Here is a 25,420-nt window from a genome sequence, read left to right on the forward strand (position 1 = left end):
TACCCTTTGCCAGCTCAATTCTTTCAACATATAGCAGGGACAGCTTCTAGAATGACTGAGTTTTCCTCCCAATCTGTATGTTTCTTACTCCATGTTTTATAGTTGGATATGGCCACTATGTGGTTCTATACATGGATGATCAGAAGTGGCACAGCCACTAAAATAATCAGTCCTACTGTGCCCTTCCCAGCTCCTTCTCTCATGCCAGCATAAGCCTGAATTCTCTTACATACCAGGTTGTAATTCTGTCATCAGCTGGACCCTAAGGGAGAGACAGCAACCACAGTGATTTAGTATCTCCCCGACCTCAATACAGAAGCCAAAGGAATGTTTACCTAGACACATAGGAGATAATTTTCTCTGTCATCTAGAAGCTTTAAGGGACTCCTTTGCCCTATGGAATTATTATAATGATTAAAACTCACTTTGGGGTGGGCTGTTAATGAGAAAAGGCAGTTGAAATCAAATGGCACACAGTTAAAGACAGAAACCTCTGAAAAATGCAAGAGGGATTTTGCAACTTAATGGAGCTCAAAGCCTTACTAACCGTAGCAGACTTCTGCTGCACAGCTTTGTTATTTTCTGTTAAAAACCCCAAACCAACCCAAAACAGATCAAAACAACAGCTTTTTTCAGGGAAAAAAAAATTCCCAAACCTCAACTTGTACTCTGCTCCACTTCTGCTTTGAGTCTGCAGTGTCCTGAAGCAATACTCCAAGGAAACAAATGACTGAGGTCTGAACAGATTACCCCCGAAGTCTTAAAAGACAAGTTGTAATGCAGTATTTGCTACTTCACTGCTGACTCAAGAACATTCAGCTCGTGTGCATATTCCACTTCCCCATCTGCTCGCTGCTTCAGCTTCTCTCTGACAGTTGTGCATTTCCAGAACAAACATCTTTGATATATTAAGAACTAAGTGCAGGGCAGCATAAAATGTGCACCACTTTTCATCAAGGTATCAGAAGCACTACTCTATTGACTATCAATTTTTATTTGTGAGCTTAACTTATTAAATGCCTCCATTTTAACATAATAAATAATGTAACTATGTATAGTAGCCTACTGCAACCTGAAAAGTTATGTAGAATTTCAGTCTCCTCTGCTATGGAATATGAGGCTCTGTTTATATCGTGGTGGATCTATGTAAATCTATGGCAATGAAAATCAACCTATCATTATAATATGCTAGCACTACTAAATCCAGAAAAACAGGCAGCTATATCTGAAAGCAAGACTCAGCAAATTTAAAATTTTGTACCTAAGCTTATCAGCTTTCTCTGAAGCAATACAGGAAAGAATACGTTATCAGTTCAGACTGTTTAGTGGATTTATTTCTCAAGCCAGCAAAACCACACCCACTTGGCATAAAAACAGATTTAAATAAAATAAGATTCATAAGTGCTTGCCTTTGACATCGTTGCTCATTTCTAGCTATTTTTTATACCAGAAAACTTACCTGTTTCCTTTTCAGGCATATGTTATAATTTACAACCACAGAACAGAAAGAAAAAAAATAAAACAACATTTGTTTTACAAGATCCTTTTACCAACACATCTTGAAGAACGAGTTAAATAACTTGAAAGAGTTATTTGGAATGGTATGAATACTCTGAACTTCTGCTAGCTTTGGGTGGGAGTCAAGTACACTCACTAAACAGTTACTCAAAAACTCAGCACCTTACAGAATCAATCCCCTGCACAGCCCTCAAGTTACTCCAGCAGTTTTCTTTAATGAGACAGACTGCTTTGAAGGAAAAACTAGCAGTAGCTCTCATCAGCCAGATTCAGCAGTGCAAATGACTTGCTCTACAACAGCTGGACTAGCTCCTGCTCTAGCTTTTCTCCCCTCTTCAGTTTTCCTCCCCCACTACACTACACTGTGTTGCTTTGACACAGCCACTTTGTCCACCTCATAAAAAGCAATGCCAACTCTGGGTCACCTTAACACACACTGAAATACAATTCAGAAACTGCTGCTGGAGAACCAGAATCATCCCTAAGTAGCAGAAAATTTTATACAGAGCACAGAAACTGCTATCACTGCTCCATAATAGAGCACTAATCTAGATAAAACACAAGCAACCTGAGGAAAACAGAGTGCTAGGGATTAATGAGCCCACATAGTCACCAGTCATCATGGGTTACACAGCATGGAAGTGTGATTATTTTCCGTTCTGTTCCTAAATTTTCAGGCAGCCATAGCAACTGAGCATATCTGTTATCTGATAACAGTTCAAGACATGCTATTTACAAACTCTTGAAGAGTGTTTTTAAATCTCTCCTTACACTTTCCACTTCTTAAGATTTTACTTTAGATAAACATATTTAGTATATTTGTGTGTCCTCAGCCAGTTTAATACCAGATTGTCATTCAATATCTATGTATGTGACTATATGTAGTTATGTATATGCATTATAATCAATGTAAAAAAGGCATGCCCATTCGGCTGTAATGTTGTACTATAACTAAAAAAAGCAAACAAAACCAAAGAGGCAACCAAGGATAATTACTCTGCAAGCAAATACCAAGTTGCACCCTAAGCAGCTATCAGAGGTACTGATCTTTGTCCTGTTCTGCTGCTTTTGGTACTTGCCAGACTGTACCAGACTAATTCAGCTAGTTAAACCAGCAGAAAACTAAAGCCAGGCTTTTGCACAGAATCAGCTCAGCATAAGGTCCAGCAAAAGCAAAAACAATGGTTAGACCAGAGGGTCAAAGCACAGAGGTCAGAGTGATGAACACCTTTAGCTATAATGAACAGCTTCACTAAAAAACCCCACCCAACTGTCTCATCACAATTTTATGCATTTTTGCTACTGAGCAAGGCCAATTTCAAATGATCAATCAATTCACTATTTACTTGTAGGTTAGCTATGCTTGCAGTGAAGAGTAAGGAACTACATTCCTTCTTCCCCTTGCCATCCATATACTAGAAGCCTGAACCCTGACTTGAGAGATTTTCAGGTTGCATTGCCAGGGAGATTGCACTGACTGTTTTTTTTTTTTCCTCCACACTTTTCAAATACTTGCTTTACAACATCTTTTGACAAGAGTATTTGTTCTGCAATAGACAGATATGCAAGTATGAGGTAGGGGAAAAGAAATAACTTTTGTTCAGGGTGTTATAAGTAACACATAAACGGTAGCAGTAAATATAGAAATAGCATTTTTATAAGAGGAATAAAGCAATAGCAAGTAATAAATGTACCTGTTTAACAGCACTACAGACTGATACCTCCCTGTGTTAAGCACCACGTGGCCAGAACTACCTACAAGCAAGCTCTACTTCCCAGGAAACACTTCCCAAGAGCCTGCTGGGCAAAGCAGGAATAACCATCTCTCCCAGTACTTGGAGGAATTATTCCTCTCTCCATGAAGGTGGACTCATTTTCATCTTCTCTTCTCTACATCTCCAAGTGTTACATGCACATGACTTGCATATCCATACGACCCAAGAGTCTTTTAGCTGGCTCCTACAAAGAAGAGTGCACATTTGTACAAAGTAACAATAACAGATTATTGGTTATCAGAAGTTGAACAAAGAGGGAATGGATATTCACACAAATGGAGCAACATAAAGAAGCAACAAGACAAAGATGTAATGGTCCTTTAATAAACACACTAGACTGAGATAATGGCTGAACCCTTTCAGATGCCAGTCCAGCCCCAGAGTGGGTTGCTACTGCCCCCTGCATCACCTACATGTCCTAGCAATGGAGCATGGGGAGAAACTCTTCATGCAGTGCCAGGATGGAGACTTCCCCAGACACAGGAATTCCTGAAACTTTGCTGTATCCTGTAAGCATGAAGGACCATAGTATCACTGCTTACTTCTTCCTAACAACTACCATTCCCCCTCCCTTGGCACAGCCTACTTTACTCGCTATCATGCTGGAGCTATATTGCAGTCTCTGCAATCCCTCTGGGAAATGCACTACTAGGCTTGCACATTTGAGGGACTTGCCCACCAACAAGGCCAAATAAGTGTGAGAGCTTGTTTAATTCCTGATCTCCAGAAATAGACAGAATTCTGCAAAATCCTTCCTAGAAACAATCCACAGGATGATGTGAACTACCTCCTGCTTTCAGAACTTATAGCCATATATTTGCTCCCAAGTTGTTTCCAATAATCCTGGATTTATGGGGGTAGAAAGGGAAGAGAGAGAGAGTCACTTATTAGAAATGGTTACAGAACAAACTTCAGATTACATTCTTGAAGATGAAAAAGCCACATAACCAAGGAATTATGTTAATATGATGAAGATCTAATGACTAAAAAAATTTTAACTATTAGAGTGACAATAAATTGCCATGAAAACAAAATACACAAATCTGTAGAAGCATGAAAAAACATTTTTTAAAATAATCATCTGCTTTATTTTATGAGCACTACCTGTCGAAATAGGTAAGCTTCATCAATTTTATTAGTTATTTCATTTCATGCCCAAGAAAAAAGGGCCACAGTTCCATAAAATTTACTAGGAAGGTTCTCATTTCGAAAAATAAAAATACTTTACTTTTACTTGAATATGTAATACTACTTGCAAGTCTGAGCTTTTTCCCTTATTTTAAGAACATGGAGTCAAATGCAGGCCTGCAGAAAAGGCCATCAGGTATCATCTTGCATTTCAAGAGAAATGAGATGTTTGAGCTAACATCAAATGCAATACTTGAAATACATTCATGATTTACCACGAGCAGCATTATTTATGGTGGTTTAGCCACACAACAACTGTATGTGCCAAGATGGGGAGAGAATCATTGCCCACCTGCTTCTCCCAGTACAAATCCAGTCTGCATTTGATACGTACCCAGCTCACAAAAGTGGAAGACTTGGAAAAGGTTCTGTAGCAACAATTAAGAAGGAAGTTTTGTTCTAAATCAACACAAGAACTTCTCTCCTAATCCAGAATATGAAAACTCTTTTGACACGGACCATAGTGTTCATTTCCCAACGTTTTTCATTATCTTCACACTATCCTGTAGAAGATAGACCTGCTACCACATAGATACAGACAGCTGGAAGCAAACTTCTGAGCTTTGCATTAAATGCAACATCTCTGACAAAAAATAAAGAACAGTTCATAGAATTTTAATGCAAACAAAAATTTAATCTTTAAACAAAACATTCATGATACGGAAGGTCACAATACAAAGTTCTTAAACACAATATAACACAAACAAGTTGAAAAGCCTTTTTTTGATTGGAAATGATTATTTACACAAAGACTAGATGCCAACAGTATTATTGTACAAAGTTTGACAGTGGATTCATAAATTGATTCCCTGAAAATTCCCTTGTTTTGAAGAAACAGTGAATATTAAGGTAATGGCTGAAGAGAATTCAAGGAATTCAGAGTTACATTTGTTTCCATCCTCAATTCTAAGCACTTGGATTAGGTTTAATGGTACAAAAGGGGTAGTAAAGGCACACTGTGGTTTGAAAAGAAGGCTAGATATCATAGCCTTTACACGTTCTGGCTTTTGTCTGGGTGTTTTTTAAACATCAAAACATGCAACTAAAATAATCCAACCCTCCTGGAGGGGTGCAGAGTGAACAAATTAAAGTCCGCAAAAAATGTAACCCATTTAGCCTATAAAACAATATTACTATTAATTATACATTTGAGTCTCAAATCCTCCACAATTTTAGAAATGAAATACCTTTCTCCAAGTTATTTCTGTTAATTCACTCCTGACAGAACTAGTGTAAAATACACATTTAAGATCATTTTTCACCTTCATCAGTTTGGTTCATTATGGAAAAGGACTGATGCATTCCTAAGAAGTTGAAGCTACTGGCCAAGTCAATTACTTGCTGATTTAACTTTTCAACACAGCTTCCTAATTTAGAATAAAGCTTTAAAGAAAATGCTCATTTAATCTGATAAAAATTATTAGACTGCAAGTCTTCAGTGTCAAATTCTGGCATAAAGTGTTCTTTAATGTTATGTTATGAAGTCCAGACAGGCCTATTGCAATTATTAACACAAGTCTTGCCACAGGGGTGTAAGTCAATGCATTGTGGTTTAATCACATGTACCACAGCTAGCTCTGTTGATGAACCATGTCAATTCCTACGGGACTGTTATACAACTCAAAATTAGTTAACAGAGTTTGGAGGAGTTACATATGGACATTATGAAACACTGTTCAAGCAGCACTGGTCTGCACATAAACACAACTAACCAGTTTAAACTAAACATTTCTAGAATTACATAGAAAGCAATTAGTTTTACCACATTTTGGTTCCCTGAGAAGAAAAGTGCTCCAACTACAAAGGTCTTTGGAATGCCATCAGTACAGTGGATAAACATGCACCTCTTGCACTGCTCCTACAAAGACATCTACTTTCATGTTGATCAGACTTGTTTGGGCATTTTCATTCAAAATAATATTACACTCCACAAAACTGGCAGTGGAATGGGAGCAAGAGATGACTACAAGTAGTCTAGTACTAAAACTAGTTTTATCTGTGATGGTTTGTTATTACAAACTGGAATGCAGTTTGCTAGCACACTTCTTGAACACAAAGTAATTAAGGGCAGTATACTTCATCTGCTTAACCCATAACTGAGATTGGTTTTTGAAAACTGTATTATGTTAAAGTTTTAAAATGTATTTTTGGAAAGAATGCTAACCTCTTCTTTCCCCAGGGGCATAACTTATGTTTGTGGTGAACATGATAAACATAATGAGAATTAAGACTTCAAATATAATAAAACAGCGCACAGCAGAAGAATGAAGTCAGGAAACATTTTATTTCCATCCAGTTTTGCAAGTATTAAGGATGGCATAAGAGTTTATCCCACCACTATGATTTATGAAATTATTACATCCCTGGAAGAGGCAAAGCTTATAATGCTTCCTGTCTTTTCCTCCCAAATGCTTATAATTTGTTTGATTATTTAGATTGTTTTATCCGTGTCTTTCTGTCCCTATCTAATACAAACCTCAAACCTCCTTCATCCTCTCCCCAATAACTGGGTGTGGAGAAGCTGCACTGAGGCAGTCAGTAATAAGAAGTTATAAAATATTAATCAGCAACATACACTACACTAACACCTGTGATGTTCACAACATACAGAAGACAACTTTGCAACTATACTGTGTTCTGTTTGCCATCATTGTTTCTGAAGATCAGTAATGTCAGATTGCTTCTCTAGGACATGCGCACAACAGTTACTTCAGATTCTTCTGATTCCTCCCAATTTCTAGGCAACAATTAATTTTGTATTTACTATTTTTAAGACAAAATGCTGAAACCGGTTCTAGGTATTTAATAGCAAGATTCAAATGGCATCTTCCACAATTATAGAATTAATGCTTAGTACTTGTCAAAAGCTTTTAAAAATTAATTTATGCTGAAAAATTACTTTCCGTATACCCCATGCAATTAAACGGCTCAAATAGTTTAAACTTTTAATTTAATAAATCCTAAGTTAGAGAAGAGTTCATATTTAGAAAATAATTCCAGACAGTTCTTAGACCTCATATGGCAGGAATAAAACTATTTTAAATTATCACTATCAAGAGAAAAAACTCCCATAGGAAAGAAGTATATACACTCTCATCGTAGCCAGGCAATCATCTCTTCTTTTTCAATACTACCATAAATATTTAGCTGAATTATTTCAATCAGTAGAACCTAACCAACAATTCATGTTCCAAAATTCAAACATGTTTACCTGTAAAAGGCTGCATCTTTTGTTTGAATGTGAATAAATTTTTCTTTTCCAATACAATCAACTCAGTTCAATGCATTTAAGTTTAAGACTGATTTTTAAATTGCTCTCTCTCCTTCACTCCTCTCTACCTATACAGATCTTTAGAGAGATATTAAGCAAGAGTTGTAGAATGCAACGATGCAGTTTCATTTTAAACTTAGGACTTATCCGAGCATGCCTGCAAACGCTCTCTTACACGAGGTGGAAGTGTTTTTAACAACCTTTCTTCTACAATTAGATTATTTCGCTTTAAGAGCTGACATTCTTCCAGTTCGGCAGGAAGTGATTCAAGATAGTTTCCAGTGAGCTCTAACTGAACAAGATTCAGTAGCTGACCCACAAAAGGGGACAAATTCATCAGACTGTTATTTCCCAGAAGAAGAAATTGCAGCTTTTTGCACTGAAATAATCCATCAGGCAGCATTTCAATCTAGGAAAAGGAAAGAGAAGAACAAAAATAAAGTACATTAGAAGGTGTTAGCCTATGTGTAGCTGCATGTTTTGACATTTCCTCTTTTTATTTGAGGGCAAAAACCCCTCTTAGTTTATGAAAGGAAAAGGAAGAGTGTAATTCCTCTATCATTATGTGATCAAGTGATTGAGAGCACTACAATGGTTTTATTATCCCTGTTTTCTTACAAAGCTGCTCAGCTCCTGGCAGAAGTCAAGCCTGGAAGGAGGAGCACATGCATGCAGAACTGCATGCAGACGTGTGCAGGTGGCAGGGGAGAGGAAGAGCCTACTATTCCTAAGAATCCCTTAATGAAGAACAAGCACAGACTGTGGAGAGACATTAGCAGCTCCTGTGTTGTGAAAGCCGTACAAGCAGTTATCTGTGCAGTACAGTCGTCCTGGCCCAACCTACTGACACCTAACATCCAAAACCAGCTTCACCAATGAAAACAAAAGTCACAAGCCTGAGCTCCACACTAATAAGCCAGACAGTTTAGTACTGATTGTGAGGTTACCAACCATAATTATTTCCCTCTTCCCAGTCATACACCCGAGCTGCTCATCAACCACCTGCTCATTTACTTTAACTTTTAGTTTGACATTTTAAGGTAAACATTAAACACTGTTCACTTCCACTAAAATACTACATAGGATTGACAACTGCAGGGAAAGGGAAGATCTGTTTCTGCAGCCATGCTAACCTACACCTTCTCTGGATCAAAGCCCCTTAAGCAGCTACAAATCAGGATAGTACTTATTCAGTATTATGTGAGCTTTACTGATACCAAAGCTTTAGTAATTAAAAAAGCACCACCCCTTTTTTCTGGATTTACTTTAATTGTGAACACCACAAGCGCTAGAGTCTATTCCAGAAGAAATAGCAGCTTAAGTCTGTTTTTGGTTTTGAGTAGTAATTCAAAGTTCTACTTACATGGTTTTTTGTCAAAGCCAAGTACTGCAGGTTGGTCAGATAACCGATTTCTTCAGGGATGGAGGTTAGCTTATTATAGCTAAGATCCAAATAGTGTAACTTTCTACAAAGAAATAGCTGCAATGGAACATTCTTAATATTATTATAATTTAGATATAACTGTTCCAGGTTTGATAATGCACCAATCTGCACTGGGACATACGAAATACTGTTGTGCCACAATTTTAAGCAAGAAAGATTCTTAAGATGTTGGAAACTAATTATTTCTTCCACTGTTCTGAGATTATTTTCTTTTAAGTCAATTTCATGCAAATTGTTTAGGGTAAAAATGGAATGGGGAATGCGCTCTAAATCACAGCAGATTAGCTCCAAGGTTCTCAGGTTTACCAGCTTCTTCAGGTTATTTAGCACTATCAGTTTATTTCCCTCATTGTTGATAGACAAGTGTTGTAAAGAAGGCAGAAGATCTGTAATCACTTGAGGTATACGGGAAAGGTTGTTCTTTAAGTGAATTGATCTCAGATTTTTTAGCCCCTGAAAGCCGTCATTGTATATGGAGTTGTGATGATCTAGCATGAAGTATCCTGTTAAACACAATTCTTGTAGGTTTTTTAGATGAAAGACCCAAAATGGAATTCTTCCCATCTCACTAGACTTCAAACGCAAGGTTTTCAGATTTTCTTCTAAAAAATTGACTGCTGGATAATCCATCGTTAGTGATGAATGATAAACATTGAGTTCTTTGAGATTGACAAGCTGCGTCACAGCTGAAGGAAGTTTGGCTTCAGGAATAAGTTCCAGGCTTAGAACTTCTATTTCTGTCAGTTCAAAGACACTGTCTGGAAGACCATTTAACATGAAAAGATGAAGTTCAGTCTTGTCTTGGGAGTTTCTTACTAGTTTATTTTTCAGTTTTTCCACTGACCATTCATTGTTAAGATTTATCTGTTTGAGTTCATTTTCACTCAAATCAGACAGGAATATTGAAAATCGCTGGGAATAAAGAGGATCATACTGATCTGCCAAGTGAAGAATAAATGCAAAGTCATTCTTCACATCAGGTATATCAGTGTAATTACTTTTTTCTCTCAACTTCTCAAAAGAGTATTGTTTAAGTGAACTTCTTAACATCCACCACAAACTGTAAGTACAAGTTAATCCATAGAAGATCACTAAAACAACATAAAATGAAGCCAAAACTTTAAAAATTTCTGCTAGCGAATAAACACACTGGTACCTTTTGTAGCCTGTAAAGGCTTGAACATTAACTACACAATCAATTTCAAGTGTAATAAACGATAAATAGTAGGGGACATAAATTACTATTATGGCAACTACAAAGACTTTCACTATTATCTGTTTCATATACACTGTGTATACGACATCCTTTTCTTCGGCATGTACTCTGAATTTCTTCACTTTTTCAAATATAGCTTTAGCCTGTTCCCCTTCTTTTTTGTCAAGAACACTGGAATTTTCTCTTCCAGTTGTTTCCAAGCCATGTTGTGAATATGGCAGGGACTGTCTGCTGGCCCCTATGTCTCCTGAACTCTGAGGTGATGAAATCACTGTTTTTGATTTGGCTACCGGCAACTTCCTCGCAGACTGCTCAGCAACTGTTTCTGAGAGGGCACGCGTTGTCCAGGGAGAGTCAAAACACTTCTGAAGAACGGCTACAAAGTGCTCAAGCCTGGAACTTGTACTAGGATAGTAAAGCCAGAAATTACTGCAAGCTGCAAAAATAAAGGTATGCAAAAGCACTAGGTATGGAAAAAATTTGGCAAACCAGTGAAGCTGTCGCTCATAACATACTGCATCGATGTAGGAATACTGCTGCCGATGGAGATAATTCTGGATTTTAAGTGGGATGATTATTGGTGCTGTCGAGCTAGCTGACATGTTAAGATTGGCTTTAACTAAATCCCAAGGCACAGCACAATGATTGTCAAATTCTAGCTTGCAAGGAAGACAACACAATACTCTGGTTTGAGTAAGCTGGAGAGCCCCAGCAAGCACAGCAACTAGCAGCATTATCATGGTGAGGTAATACCAGAAGACATCCCACCATGGTTTTAGTATGTGGTAGGATGACTGGGCATCTGCTAAGCATTTGAGTTCTGTTAGCGTGATCATGACTTTCACCTGTGAGAGAACAGCAGCTGGTAGAAGAAAAAAAGAAAAAAAAAGACATTCTTAGAGAATTGTTAAAAACAATTTATCTCACCATGATATACTTGAAGTTTATTATTGTTTTTACAGTTCCTGGACTCCAGAGCATAGCAAAAGGATCCAAGAACTTCTGGAACCTGACCCCAGCCATCATCTCATGGATTTATTTTAAGGAAAGCTTCTCGGGAATGCAAAAAAACTTAAAAAGTGAAACTAGCATGAGAGAAGGTATATTAAAACCAAACATTTGGGTACTGCTGCAGTATAAGCAACAAACAGATGTAAGTCAAAGAAGTGGCAGATGTATTATTAGCAGTCCTTCACTACCATCATAAACTTACATAAGTGATTTCTTATTTATGAATAATTCCAAAATCAGAGTGGTACATTAACATGATGGCTCTTGTAATTTAGAACTTCCTACCAGATTAAATAATTCTGCCCATTTAAAAATACACAAATTCCCAAAAAGCCCTTGTGTATTACATATTCTTATACATAATTCCATATCTTCTCCCATCAAAAGGATTAAGCGTATTGGCAGAATTAAAATTAAGGTGGCACAATGTATTATTGTTCAATATTGTTACATATATACATTTAACTCCCAGAAGCATAGGTTTTATTCATACTTACTTTACTAATTAAAGAGGATAAAAAACACAGCACTGCTCAGTCAGGAGGTCTACACCTTTTAAAATTCCTTGGACATGCCATCTTTACATTTGTCTTCATTCTGGATGGAGAAAACATTGAATACACTTATTTAATGGCTTAATGTAAATAAAGAGCAAACATTTCAGCTTTCATTACAACTGTTGCCTCATTATGCCTCCTTTAAGCTCTGCATTACTACAGCTACATGAAATGGAACAGGATGTATATATGTGATCATGCAGAATGCAAAGTCAAAGTTTTGCAGTCACATCAACACAAAAATCCCCAAACACCCAGGGAAACTGCCTACAGCTAAGCCCCACTTCAACAAGGAAGTAATTTTTTTTCCCCCAAATAACTATGAACTTGTTACTTGGGAAACTGATCCCCACCTGGCTACACTCTCCTTTCAGGCAGATGTAGAGACTGGTAAGTTCCCCTTAACCTCCTTTTCTCCTGGATGAGCTCCCCCAGCTGCTCCTCACAGAACCTGTGCTCCAGACCCTTCCCCAGCTCCACTGTCCTTCTCTGGGCTCACTCCAGCCCCCCAATACCTTTCTTGTAGTCAGGAGCCCAGAACTGGACACAGCACTCGAGGTGGGACCTCACCAGTGCTGAGCACAGGGAAGTGCCCTGGTCCCCCTGGCTACACTGTTTTTGATACAGACCAGGATGCCTTTGACCTTACCTGGGCACACTTAGCTCTTGTTTATAATATATTGATGAAGTACATTTCAATTTTAAACAGAGATGACAAACTGTTATAAAAAGTCTAACAGTAGCTGAACCTGATTCTTACTCCACATTCAAGTGGAAAGAATGACCCAAAATAAATTAACCCTTCTTGAAATGACAAAGCTATTTATAATAGAATACAAAAACTTACCAGGCCCACACAAGGGAAAGCAGCTGAAGAAGGACTGGATGGTTACAATACACTCCTGTAAGGAAAATAAATTGTCATAAGATTGTGAAATACTTGGACTCCAAAAACCGCGAATATTAGAACAGCAGTTCATTACTGCTTCCACAACAGCGTTTCAAAGAGCCAACATCTATGAGTAAAAGATCTAAAGATCTACAAGATGCCACCCCCTTCAAATTATCTACTTGTTCACTATCTGAAAGTTGCTTTTCCTAAAGTAGAGAAAGTAATGGCTTCTCTCATTGTCCCCTTTCTAAGCACTAAAAGCCATTTGAGCTCAACAGTTTTTGCAATGACATAAAGTTACAAGTTCTGCAGCTGAGATGCTCTACACAGCTGAAAAATAACAATTTCTTTAATCGCTCCACTTCAACTTCCAAAAGCACATCTCAAATGCCTTCAAAATGAGTTCTTTTGACATAAATCTTGTGGTTTGAATATAAATTTGTCGGTATAAAAGCACAAAGAGCTACTAAACCCATTCAAACTAAGGCTTTCATTCTGCAAAGAATACCCGGATCACATCTTGACTCAAGCCAAACATGCTTGATTTGAATGTAAACAGAAGAAAATCAAAAACATTTTTTCCCTTCCAGCCTAAAATTTAAACCAGTCAATTCTTCTTGCTTGAAGTTTGTTATAAAAATGTTATAAAAATGAAAGACTTGGGACCTCTGTTAAAGTTGTAAAGAACACACTAAGATTAATATATTGAATGATGAAACAAAGTAAGATCCAAAGGTAAAAATAGCAAATTTTAAATAAAGAAAAACACTTGAAAAGTCAAAATTATCATTAAATTGGCTGAGAGTTTAACATCATGTGAAAGGTCTAATGAGCATGAGGATGGGAGCAATTCTTTTCCTGACAAATGTGTAAATCTCATCAGGGACTTGGGGAGATACTAATGTTTCAAGATGATACATATAACTAAATGTTTACTGGAGATTCTTGGGTAATGAGGCATACCTGCTCAGTACAAAGGACAAAATTCAGAGTACAATAAAACAGTTAACACTCTCTGATAAAGCACTTTCCCTAAAATTTACAAAAAGAACAGAAAATTAAACTTAAGCCAATTCTCTGAAAATCACATTAGTATACTTAAGAGTGTGCATCACTCAGTACACCTTCTTCAACTAATGACATAATGCTAAAAAAAAAAAGTGCTTTGTTTTTGTACAGACTGAGAACTCAGTCTGAAGCTGACCCATGTAACTTTGTGAGGTCTGTTTCTATAAAGTGCTTTGTCACCTCTCTGCCTTGCAACGGAAAGCTGTTCGTCCCCATTCCAGAAAAAAGACTACATTCTTGCTGTGGTTTTACAACACTTTCTAGCAGAAAGCAAATGTCACAATATTAAGTATTTAAATACTTGAAAGCTGGTCTGGTGAACGGCTACTTTTTGAAGTCTTCAAATGAAGAATGTGTATCCATTACAAGTCTATGTTTATGAAATAAAGCTTCCCATTGGAGGAGTACGCAGTATAGACAACTGTAACATAAATGTGAATTATTGATGATATTTTTGCTGAAGATATTTTTCTTTCAAATCCTATCTGTATGCCAAGAGTGGCTAATCAAATGGAATTATGCTGAACTGTAATGGATTTGATAAACCTCATCTTCAGCAGCTTTCAACCCATATCAAAGCCATAAAAGCTTTTCAAAGTGGCCTAACTCAATTGGCAATCTTTCTTACAAGAAGAAAGAATGAAGCTTAGCTCCAGGCCAAATTATGACTTCAGGAGAGTTACTCCAGACCAATACAGAGACACAGGCCAGAAAAATAAAGTAATAAAGATCACTAATATCGAGGTAATTTTTAGTTACTTCAAGACTTATTAAATCAGAGCAACAGAAACATATCCAGAATGTGAATAAAAGGCTCTCATTTTGAAAAATATTATCTATAAGCATCAGACAGCCACCACCACCTCCACCTGCCAAAAGGGTACTTAGTACTGCATTACTCTGTCATTTGGTCATTGCTCACAGAATTTTAGGCACATTTAGTCAGGGGTCAGGGATGTCTTTGCAGCAAGGCAATTACGTTGCTTGCCCTCCCTAAAGAGTATTCAACTGGTGTTTCTGACATACTAATTTAATCAAAATAGGTTTATACAACTAAAGCTTTATACAACTAAACAGGTACTCCCCTGCCCCATCTGTCTTCCTTTTTTTCTCCTCACCCTCAAAGAAACACACACACCAAGTTTTCAGGCAGTCTCTTTAGACTCTTGCAGCTGCTTCTCAGCCTAGATAAGGAGATGAGGACACACTAAGTAATGTATGTGTTTTATCAATTTTCTATCAAAAATCATTCCTGAACTACAGTACCAACTTAGCTTCTAGCTAGTTTAAAGAGATCGCTTTTTCTTCTCAAGTTTTGGATGGAAAAATAAGTTTGACAATAAAGTAAACACATTATCAGTTTTGCTTCATAGGCAGTTTTGAGACTCCTCAATGAGATTCCCAGTACCTGCTTAGGGTTTCACACAGCCTGAGCCTTGCAAATAAACCCTCATGAAAATTCCCAAAGGAATAAAAATAAACAAATTTTACCCATACACACATCACCCAAACCAAATATTTACTGGAAAAACCTTTTCATTTTATTGGCATGTTACTGCTTCCTTTCTGAAGTATTCTGCAAAACAGCAAACAGTGAGGTACTGCAAGAGTTCTGGTGCAGGTGGCTCCATAAAGAATGATACTGCCATACTTATTCTTAGCAGAAGCATTTACATGACTGCCTCTCCCTTTTTCAAGCTGTGATTCTTTCAGAATCTGTACTTTGGTCACCTGTGTGCATACACAGATTCGGTTGTAGGACCTTTTTGGTAGGGATCATGGTTTTGAATCTGTATTCCACTGAATGCTGAACAACACAAACAAGATTACAGAAAGCTTCTTTCCAGCTCCTTCTGAAGAAGATCACAGGTGACAATTAAACATGTATAAGTGATTATCCTTTTGTATTTAAAACAAATCCAAAGACATTCCCACACTGTACAATAAACAGCATGTTCTTCAAGCAGTGGATCTTCAACACTACATTAACATTATTTCAAGTTTGCCATATCAACCTCTCAAATAATCAAAGACCTAAAGTCCTTCCAAATACTCAGAAATTACAACTACAGACAACCTCACCAATGTGACCCTGAACTGGCTAGAGGCCTTTCTTAAACACTCCTGCTCTCAAGACAGCTGAACATAAGGTGTAGAACAGTAACAGCAAAATTTTACACTGCTTAAAAATCAGTCTTTGCTCTCTGGGGAAGGCTTACATGAATCTATATAGCCAAGTAATTTCTAGGGGAAAATAATTGTAAACATAGTTTAAAATTTAGTGAGTTAGGCTACACTAACATTTTTACTTTACAAGATTTACCCTAACTCTGCAGCTTCAGAGTTAACTGCACAGCCCATAATTTGATAAAAAAAATCTTAAAATCAAGCAACTACTACCTCTACCACTACCATATCTTCATGAAGCTGAGAAAAACAAAAGTAGAACATGGCAAGTATATCTCAGCTTCCTGAACTACCTAAAAGCAAAAAGTAAACTACCTAAACACAAAAGGCCTTAGGTGGGAAAAAAAAAACCAACTTCAAGGCAGTTTCACCCTTCTTTCTCTCTCTGGTACACTTAACACAAGAAAAATATATAGTCTAAAGTCTTTATAAAGTTGCAGTCTAATCTAAATTGAAAACATGCCTTACTCCAATTTGATTTGCTTTACAAGCACAAGACTTATTCTTGAAATCTGACTGTGCAGGATTAGATATGTTACATTATGCATTTCCTTCCTATGCCTGCAGCCTCCAAAAGAGACCACTGTCTTCCTTGAGCCATATTAACTTCTCATTAAATATCACTGATATCCAAGTATTGAGCCTTTTCTCTATTCAAGGAAGGCCACTAAAGAGATAAACTTTGGTTGTAAAAGCTGTCACTGTTCAAACACTCACTAGGGAGAGGGACCACACTCAAACATTCCAGTTTGAATGACATACATGTGAGCCACAATAGATAATGGACCACATTGGTTAGCTCTGCCCAAGTGCATGAAGTTACCTGAGCTTAACTCTCACTAGCAGATGGGAGGGTAAAAACAAGTCCACTCTTTTGAAGATTAAACTCTGTAATGAAGCTACATTATAAGATTTGCATTTAAAAGTTCAGTGTGCTTTTTATTTCATTCTAGGCTAGCCCATAGAGAAATTTCAAATACAAATTCACATTCAGATATAAATATTTTGTCTAGTAAAAACACTTTCTCCAGCCTTCTCCTCTAATGAAGGATCATGTTCTATCTGAAATAGGTCACAACCTATGCTCCTAGAAAGTGAGAAAAAGATTCAGTTTAAACCTAAGTTTAAAACCAGACATAGGTGAGACAATCAGTTTACACAAAAACCCTACAAAATAAAATGTAGAAAAATTGGGAAGTAGGTACAAACCTAAGATTCTGAAAAAGTATGTTATAGAGTTAAATAGATAAGACTTCCAATGGTAAGAAAATACAGTAAAATGAAAGGTAGACCAGTTTTGCTTTCATGTAATTGCATCAACATTACTGATTTCTTTGAGAACAAGCTGTCCACTTGTCCAGAGCCTATAACTCCATTTGTAGCCATGGTGCTTTCTGAGATCCCTAATGAACCAAGCAGAATCTGGACTCTGAATCAAATCTGAGCATTTCTAGTAAGCAATGTTTTTTACAGCTCTGCTGTCTCAGTACTATTCTCAAACTCAGAGATGCATTTTTAATATATACAAATTAAGATTATAACTTAAAATTTGAGACATATCAGCCTCTAAAATACTGACTACAATAAATATCAATGCAAGCATCTGTTCAGAAGAGAGTGCTTTATATTGATCATACAATAGATACTTACCTAGTTTCATCCCAATATTTAATGAATAACTTATATAATTTGTGTTCATTGGAAAATCTAGCACTCTTGTTTGCTCCATTAATTTACATTTCTCCAAGCAGCTGTATATTTCACATATTCGACTTTGAAAAGGAAATTATTGGAGGAACTTGCCAGCAATGATGCAGCTCTCAGAGCAGCAAAGGCTGTCCACTAATACCCAAAAAAATACTTGCAGCAACAAGAGGCACCATCCTCATACAAACCTAATCTGGATGTCTAAAGAGCCTTATTGTCTCAATTAAAAAAAGGCAACAAAACCAGAATCAGAACTGCAAGACTAAGAATGCTCAAAGGAACGGTGACTTAAGAAAGGAGACTAAAGGAAGGGTCTTTCTAGCATAAGAGAAAGAAGAATAAGAAAATAGTGGGGGTGGAGAGAAGGGGAGAGAATTGTATTGGAAATGCATCTGCCTTCTTAGGACAGAAGCACATAGTCCATCAGCACACAGCTAATGCTAATTTAAACCACAGGAGACAACTCCCTCCAGAGATGACTGCAGGCATGCCATGCTGTCAAGCATTCCAGCCCAAATGTGTCAAGGAAGATACCAGGGAACTGGCACAGTTCACACTCTCAAGTGATATCTAGAAGAACAGGCCTCCTTTGTCATTCCCTCATCTCCCAATTAGGTTTTAAAGTCAGTAACTCAGTTCTAAAGATACTGCAGTCTTTACTTCCAAGTTCCAAAGAAATCTTGGAGTAAGTTTGGAATATTAAATATGAAAAGTCTCCCTGGTTCTTCACCGGTTCTTTCCTAAACAAGCACGATGACACCAAAAGCAACCTCATCAGTTCCAGCCTAGGTCTTTTAACTGCACCTTTGTTAGCTCTCCCAGAAACCATCTTACACAACAATACATCAAGTCCTTCATCCCAGTACTAACACAGCTAACACAGAGTCAGACACCTTCCAACTGCATGAAATAAGATTTTTCAAGTTTGCTTATTATACCTTTCTATTCTTGTAACCATGTTTTTGGGTCTTTCTCATGCTGGGAAGTATGACTACATAACTATAAGACAATGGTATCAGCAGTATCCTTCCAGCATTCTGAATGGGCATCAATGGTATCTATTTTATTTTGCACACCAAGATAAGTACTACAATAGAAAATTAATTTTTATCCCATTCATTTCTGTAAGTCAGAGAGATATGATGTCAATTCATTGTGCTGCCATGCTCAGGACATCAGAAAGCAAAGCAGAGAGAACACTAGAGAATATTCACAACTTAAATACTACTAGATTTTTCTACAAGCAGATTATTTATTTTAGCTTATTATCTCCAGTCTTCAAGAGCAGTAACAATACAAAGGACCCAGCAGCATAAAACAGTAAGAATTATATAACAAGAGACCCTCTTTCCTTGGGAAAGTGGTTATAGTTATTCAGAACCTTTATTCTACATTAATTTCATAGCTCAAACATTGTTTTCCAATACAATACCCATACCTAACCGAGTTAATAATTTACTTCTGACAGCTGAATCGCTTCATGCAAGTAATTTTATTTCTTTCCAACTCAAACTTCTCAACTGTAAAATTATGGTAACATTTCTGCTATTCTCTAAAAATTATTTAAATGAGGAATATTATACAGTAATAATTTCTTACTAGGTATTTAGCTGTTTTGGATTGTAGTAAGCTTCTGTTTGATTCTGAGAGCTGGAAATACATGCTATTCCTTTTCCTAATAGTGGTCAAACAGTTATCACCTTTGTCCGATCTCAGAAATACTAATTTGTATTTGCAGTCCTCATTCTATCTAGAATAATTCTGATGTTTCTAAAATGTGAACGGTTATCTAGTCCAATAACTTAAAATTTCAGCATTTGGCTGAAAAAATTATATCGAAGTTTTTTCAACATTTATAGACTGCTAAGACCAAGCAGCACTCTCTCAGGATAGCAGATGTTGAGAATGGAAACAGCAAGTGAGATCACAAAAAATATATACCAAATTATTCTGTCTCTGCAAGGTGATTGTTACCATGTACAAATATTGCCACAAGATTCAAGAATGGTCAAAAAATAGTCTTTTAGTTTTAGGTTTTCCTGATGCTGCATAAGATTAATGGAGAACCTTCTAGAAGGGAATATTAATGCTTCCACAGACAAGAACTTAATTGCATCTAGGAAAATATAATTATCAGGGCAGCAATACAGAAACACATTTCACTCTATTAGTTCTGACATCTGAAAGCTGATTTGGATTTTCAGTAGTGGCTCATATCTCCTTTTAGAAGAAGCAGGTTTTCATCTTGTTTAACAGGAAAGACAGTTACTTGGGAATGCCAGCCTGACAAGCAGAAACACTCAATTCTAGATGTTTGGTCTAAACAGCTAAAATAGAATAATGAGAACAGATAAATTGATTTCCAATTGATACCTGATGCAAACTCACTCTTTTTGTACGCCAGCTCTCCTGACACTCATTATCTTTTTAAAGAATATCCCCACCCCAAAGTAAGAAAAACTTGAGACTGGAGTCAAATACAAGCCTGCTTGAAATGGAAATTGAACAGGCTTTATGAATCCTCCAGCAGTGTGCAATCTGGCTGCACAACCCCCTCAGTCTCTTAAGTATCTTTCTATTCCTATTACTCTGCATTATGTATTTACTAATTGGATAAAGCAACCAGATGCATCTCTTCTTTTAATAAAATGAACTGACTGAAAGACAAATTTCACATTGCGCACCCTGTGTGGTAGTGTATGTACATGATAGTGTACATGGCTGAACATAACTGTACAGTTCAGAGCTGCACATACGCGTGGGATCAGGAGAGCTGAAAGCCGTGCTGTACCTATCAGAAACATCTCCTAGAACAATGCTAAGTTTCAGAACCACAAACAAGTGATCAGACTTGAATTCTACTGTAAATCCACAGTAATCCTGCTTTGTTTCCTGAACAAACACAAAGTTAGTTCAGGACCTCTGTTCACGTGTTGTACTTCCATCCAACCCAAGTGTGCGGTGCAAGTCTCCAACTGTGCAAAATTTACTTTTTTGAGCAGGCTGTCTGAAGGGACCCAACAGCTGGGAAGGTTTTTCAGATAGCAGTATTAATCAGAAACACACTTTGGTAGGAAGCCAAGTTTAAGAACTACAAAAACAAGAGTCAAGGTTTTATCATCACCTGAATCAATTAAGAACTTTGAAGTAAAAAACCCCAAGCCCCATATTTGTAAGATACTAAATAATAATTTGAAGTAAAGCAGACACTGCTTTTAACTCCTCTTTGGTATAGCACTTGAGTATTGACATATACCATCTCACTTCAATTAAGCAATAATTTTCCCAACTTTGTAGTCAGTGTCACTGCAAAGTTAGTATTTAAACAATGTTAATGTTTAATAAAAAGTGTTTACTTGGAAAAGGCACTGGAAAAGCAACAATCAGTTTCACACTTGCATTGGCATAGGTTGGAAATTAAAGTTTATCTGGCGAATAATTTAAACACAGGCTAGAAACAGACAGGTTTTAGTTAAAATTTTTCAAATTCCCTCCCTTCTTCAAATATTTTGGATTACACAACAAATGCACACCAAGATTTTGCTTTCATTCAGATGGAAAAATTAGTTCAAAGGACTAATACTTCAGCATTAAAATCACAATGTGCTATTAGTAAATTTCAGCTCAGTAGCTCCTCATATTTGGATGCAGATGATTTTTTCAGATACCAGAAAGTAGCTAAATAAATATTTCCCAACCTGAATTAGTCACAGAATATTGGTATTTTCCCCAGAAAACTAAGGCAATAATGTCTGGGAAATAAGGGGTTACATTTTCTGGGGTTTGAAATAAGAGCTCTAAAAATCAATGTCACTTTAATTAAGCCTGAGCAAACTACATGACCACGGTTTTGTAGCTGTTGTGTCACAAAACTGAAACTTTGCTAACTAAAATCACAATTCAAACTACTGTCTCACAAAGAAACAAAGTGCTTGTAACAATGTCTAAATACTACTCACAATTAGTAGCAACCAGATTGTGTTACTACCATATTCTTATTGGTATCACTGGACCCCTTACCAGCATTTTAATCCCTTTAGTTTCTCACAGTCAACTAAATTCTCAATTTCACAATAAGAAGTTGCATTTTAGTTTACAGCATCCAAATGTACTTGGAGGCTGAGCCCTTATGGTGGAAATGCAGTCACATAATTTATCTCAGTGTGTGCAAATATATTATTTTGAAACAGAGCAACACCAATGAGAATTAAATTGATAAAGTCCATTACAAGTTCTCCAAATTCTCTTCTGATTGTTGAAAGACCCTAGAATCCTCATGGGTGTATATCAGAAGAGAGAATGTCAGCACTGTCCCTTGAACTGCATTTGTAACAGCTTTACTAAGAGCTGCATCATCTGCCTTCCTTCCAAGGTACTACACCACTACAAAGAACCTATTTTCATATTGGTAAGTTTAAATCAAATATCTGGGGAAACTATTCATAAGTATTATGACCCTTTAGTTCAATAGTGAATTACAATTTGATTTCAACAAGCTAAAAATTAAATCCAGAACTCATTGGTAGCAGACTAACAACTCCTGGGGAAAATAATCCCCAAACCCAAGCATAAATACAATAAACTGAAGCCAACTCACCAAGTCTGCTAAAACCCTAACTGGAATTTTATAACCTATACCACTTAAACATTAAAGAGAGCATATGTAAACTTTAGAATATTAATTTCACTTTACATGTCTCAACCTTCTACATGGCGACCCATGATACCGGAACCAAACAGCTTCGTGACCACAGCACAGACTGCTAACTTATCTTTAAAAAGAGTAACTGCAAAAGCAACTGGCAGAGTAACACGATTTACAAGACAACAGCTGAACAGCTGTTACAAGAATGCCTAAGTATAAATATGGCCCACAGGTTAGCACTTAGAATACAGAGAGCAGCAAGAAACATTTAGATAGGCAGCACAGAGACCCATAAAAACCACACCTTATCCCTTAGTCACACGAAACATCCATTTCTAACCCTAGCCGAGTAAAGCTTTATGGCTTTAGCCGCAGGTATTGTAAGCTGAAGTAGCGTTATTAGTGCCAGTCTCTTTTGCTACCTGTAGCGCATCAGGCAGAGCAGGCACAGCAGCAGCTAAGGCAAGACAAGATTTCCCCCTCCATCCCCCTTCAGAAACCCCTTAGAAAAATACTTCTTTGACAGTGACATACTGCTCTACAAGGTTTGTTTTACAATGCTGAAATACTGATGAATGTTTCTTTAGCACTGTTGATCCCTCTCTAAAAATTATTCAACATGTTTTCATTAACTTGTTGTACTGGTAAGTTGCAATAAACAAAAGGCAATTTTCTCCCCATAAAAACCATGTTTTCCCGAAAGAGGAAACAAATACAAGCCAGACCAGCAACTCCCTTCTCTCAAAAGTGTAAGGGAACTAGCAAGTTAATATTGCACAATTTCTAAAAGTTACATGAATCCTACTGAAGTTATAAGTCAATTGCATTATGTGAATGTAAAATTCAGAATATAATAATATATGTTAATGTAAAACTCTCCAATAAACATTTGTTATCTGGCTACAACAGAATGCTTTAAACATTCAATAAAACTCCTTAAAAATCCCCCCTGTATAATATATCAACTACTGGTTCTCTACCATAATCATTCTCATTTCCACTCTCTATTCCTTTCATGTCCTTTGCTCTGCTCAGGGCCACAAATACTGAAGGAAAGTTACCTCTTCTGTTCCCCACACTATCATCTGAGCTACATGGATTCTGAAGAAAATATGTACAATATAGATAGACAATACTTAATAAATTCTACAAGTACTGTAAAATTTCACTACTTAAGCCTTATGGGCTTGCTTTCACCACTCTCTTGAAGTTAAACAAGACAGGCCAGTAAGGCCTAATCTGTTGCCCTTCCTGCTAGGAAGACACTTAAGAAAAAAACATTCCAAGGTACCTGAAACACTTGATGCCTTACCTTATCCTTTCAGCAAACGAAGAAAGCTGAGAGACAGCAGAAGATATAGCATAAATACTTGAAACCATAATAAACCACATCGCTTCTAGCTTGTTTGAGGACTACCTCACAGGTACAGTTTTAAATGACCAAACTAGGGGCCAATTCACACACACAGTTTACCTTGCCAGCATAATTAATTACATTCTTAATATAAAATTAAGCTTTAGGGAAATCTACTTTAATCGCTCCTACATAACTGGTCAACTGCAGCATTCACTACGGCCAAATTCTGACCCAAAGCCAGGAAGCTGCCCCAGTTTCCTTGAGAAGACGGGCACAAAGCCTGGCGCCACTTGCACAACTCGGCCAGGGCACAAAGAGAGGCTGGCACGCAAGGGGCTGCTACAAGATCCCTGACTAGCTGGAACGAGAAACGCATTGGCCAGGCAGGAGAAAGGAAGACGACAAACAGGACGGTTTTTGTTCGACACGCAGAACTGTCAGGCCTCAGCGCTGAGTTAACTCTTTTCTCCCTTGCGCGGAGGCTGGGACTTGGCTCCCGCCTGCCCCTTGCTCGAAGGCAGGTGCCGCCTGCACTCCCGGGGCCGAAGGGTGGCAGCTGCCGCCCAGCCGGGCGAACCCGGGGCGGAGGAGAGCGGCCCCAGGCGACCTGTAGCGCCCGGGTCACTCGAGGACACGCGCAGATATCGGTTACGCAAACCACAGAGCGGTTTTCGCCGAGCTCCGCCCGCGGGCCCCGGGGCGGCCACAGACCCGCTCGGCGCCCCACGCCCGGTCCCGCTCTGCCTCGGCCGGCCCGCGGGGCCACGGCAGGTGAGCGGCCCCGCTGCCGGGCGCCGCCGAGGGACGGGACGGCCGCCACGCAGGCTCACCGGGTCGCCCGACGAGCGGCGCCGGGCACCCCGCAGGACAGCAGCGCCCTCCCGCTCCGCTGGCGGAGGGGCAACCCCGGGAAAAGCGGGGACTGCGAGAGCTGCCCTCGGAAAGCCCCGCTCCGCGCCGCTCCCTCTCCTTCCGCCCGTGCCTTCCTCGCACGCCGGGGCCGCGGGGCACCTGTCAGCGGCAGCCGCCCCTCCCTTACCTGCCGCTGCCGCCGCCGCCGCCGCCGCCCGGCCCGCCCGCGCAGCGGCGCTGGGTCCGCGCGCTCCGTCCGCGCGGCAGCCGGCGGCGCAGCGCGAGGCACCGGCTCCAACCGGCGCGTCTGGGGCGGGCCCCGCGGGGTCACGTTACCGCCCGCGCAGCCAATGGGGCGCGGCCGGCGGCGCCGCTGACGGGCCGGGGCGGGGAGCTGCGGCGGACAAAAGCGCCGCGCTCGGCCGCGGCTCGGCCCCGCCGCTCACCTGCGGCGCCTCCTGACCGCCCCTCCCGGCAGAGCGGGGAGCTCCCGGTAGCCCGGCCGCCTCAGAGCCCCTCGGTGCGGCGCCGCGGCCGTGCCGGCCCGCAGGCAGCAACACCCACCTCCGTGCCGGCGTTTAAATAACCCGAGCCGTTGGAAGAGGTGGAGGAAGTGAGAAAGCCATTGTCGCCGGCCGTTAGCGAATAAAAATAGAGACGGTGACACTCGAAATGCAATTTAATCCCACCGGAGGCTTCGGCTGGGTCGGGGTGCGGATCCCGGAGCGGCCC

General features: G+C 38.8%; 1 protein-coding gene across 2 annotated transcripts; it reads right to left on the reverse strand.

The window, feature by feature from the left end:
- Nucleotides 1-1,305: 1,305 nt before the first annotated feature.
- On the reverse strand, nucleotides 1,306-25,360 carry LRRC8B (leucine rich repeat containing 8 VRAC subunit B). 2 transcript variants are annotated; one of them, XR_011002232.1, is made up of 7 exons: nucleotides 24,667-25,360; nucleotides 12,828-12,882; nucleotides 11,921-12,020; nucleotides 9,116-11,274; nucleotides 7,693-8,161; nucleotides 3,707-5,064; nucleotides 1,306-3,477 (listed from the first exon to the last, which is right to left on the reverse strand). XR_011002232.1 is itself a non-coding variant. In XM_068199874.1 (5 exons), exons 4-5 carry the CDS (start codon nucleotides 11,246-11,248, stop codon nucleotides 7,889-7,891), a joined length of 2,406 nt encoding a protein of 801 aa, XP_068055975.1. In that variant the 5' UTR covers nucleotides 11,249-11,274; nucleotides 11,921-12,020; nucleotides 12,828-12,882; nucleotides 24,667-25,360; the 3' UTR covers nucleotides 6,747-7,888. The 2 variants fall into 2 exon arrangements, 1 of the variants encoding a protein (XP_068055975.1); XM_068199874.1 differs by lacking the exons at nucleotides 1,306-3,477; nucleotides 3,707-5,064 and having other exon boundaries at nucleotides 6,747-8,161.
- Nucleotides 25,361-25,420: the final 60 nt, after the last annotated feature.

Source organism: Anomalospiza imberbis, chromosome 9, assembly GCF_031753505.1.
Source record: "Anomalospiza imberbis isolate Cuckoo-Finch-1a 21T00152 chromosome 9, ASM3175350v1, whole genome shotgun sequence".
Classification (NCBI taxonomy): domain Eukaryota; kingdom Metazoa; phylum Chordata; class Aves; order Passeriformes; family Viduidae; genus Anomalospiza; species Anomalospiza imberbis.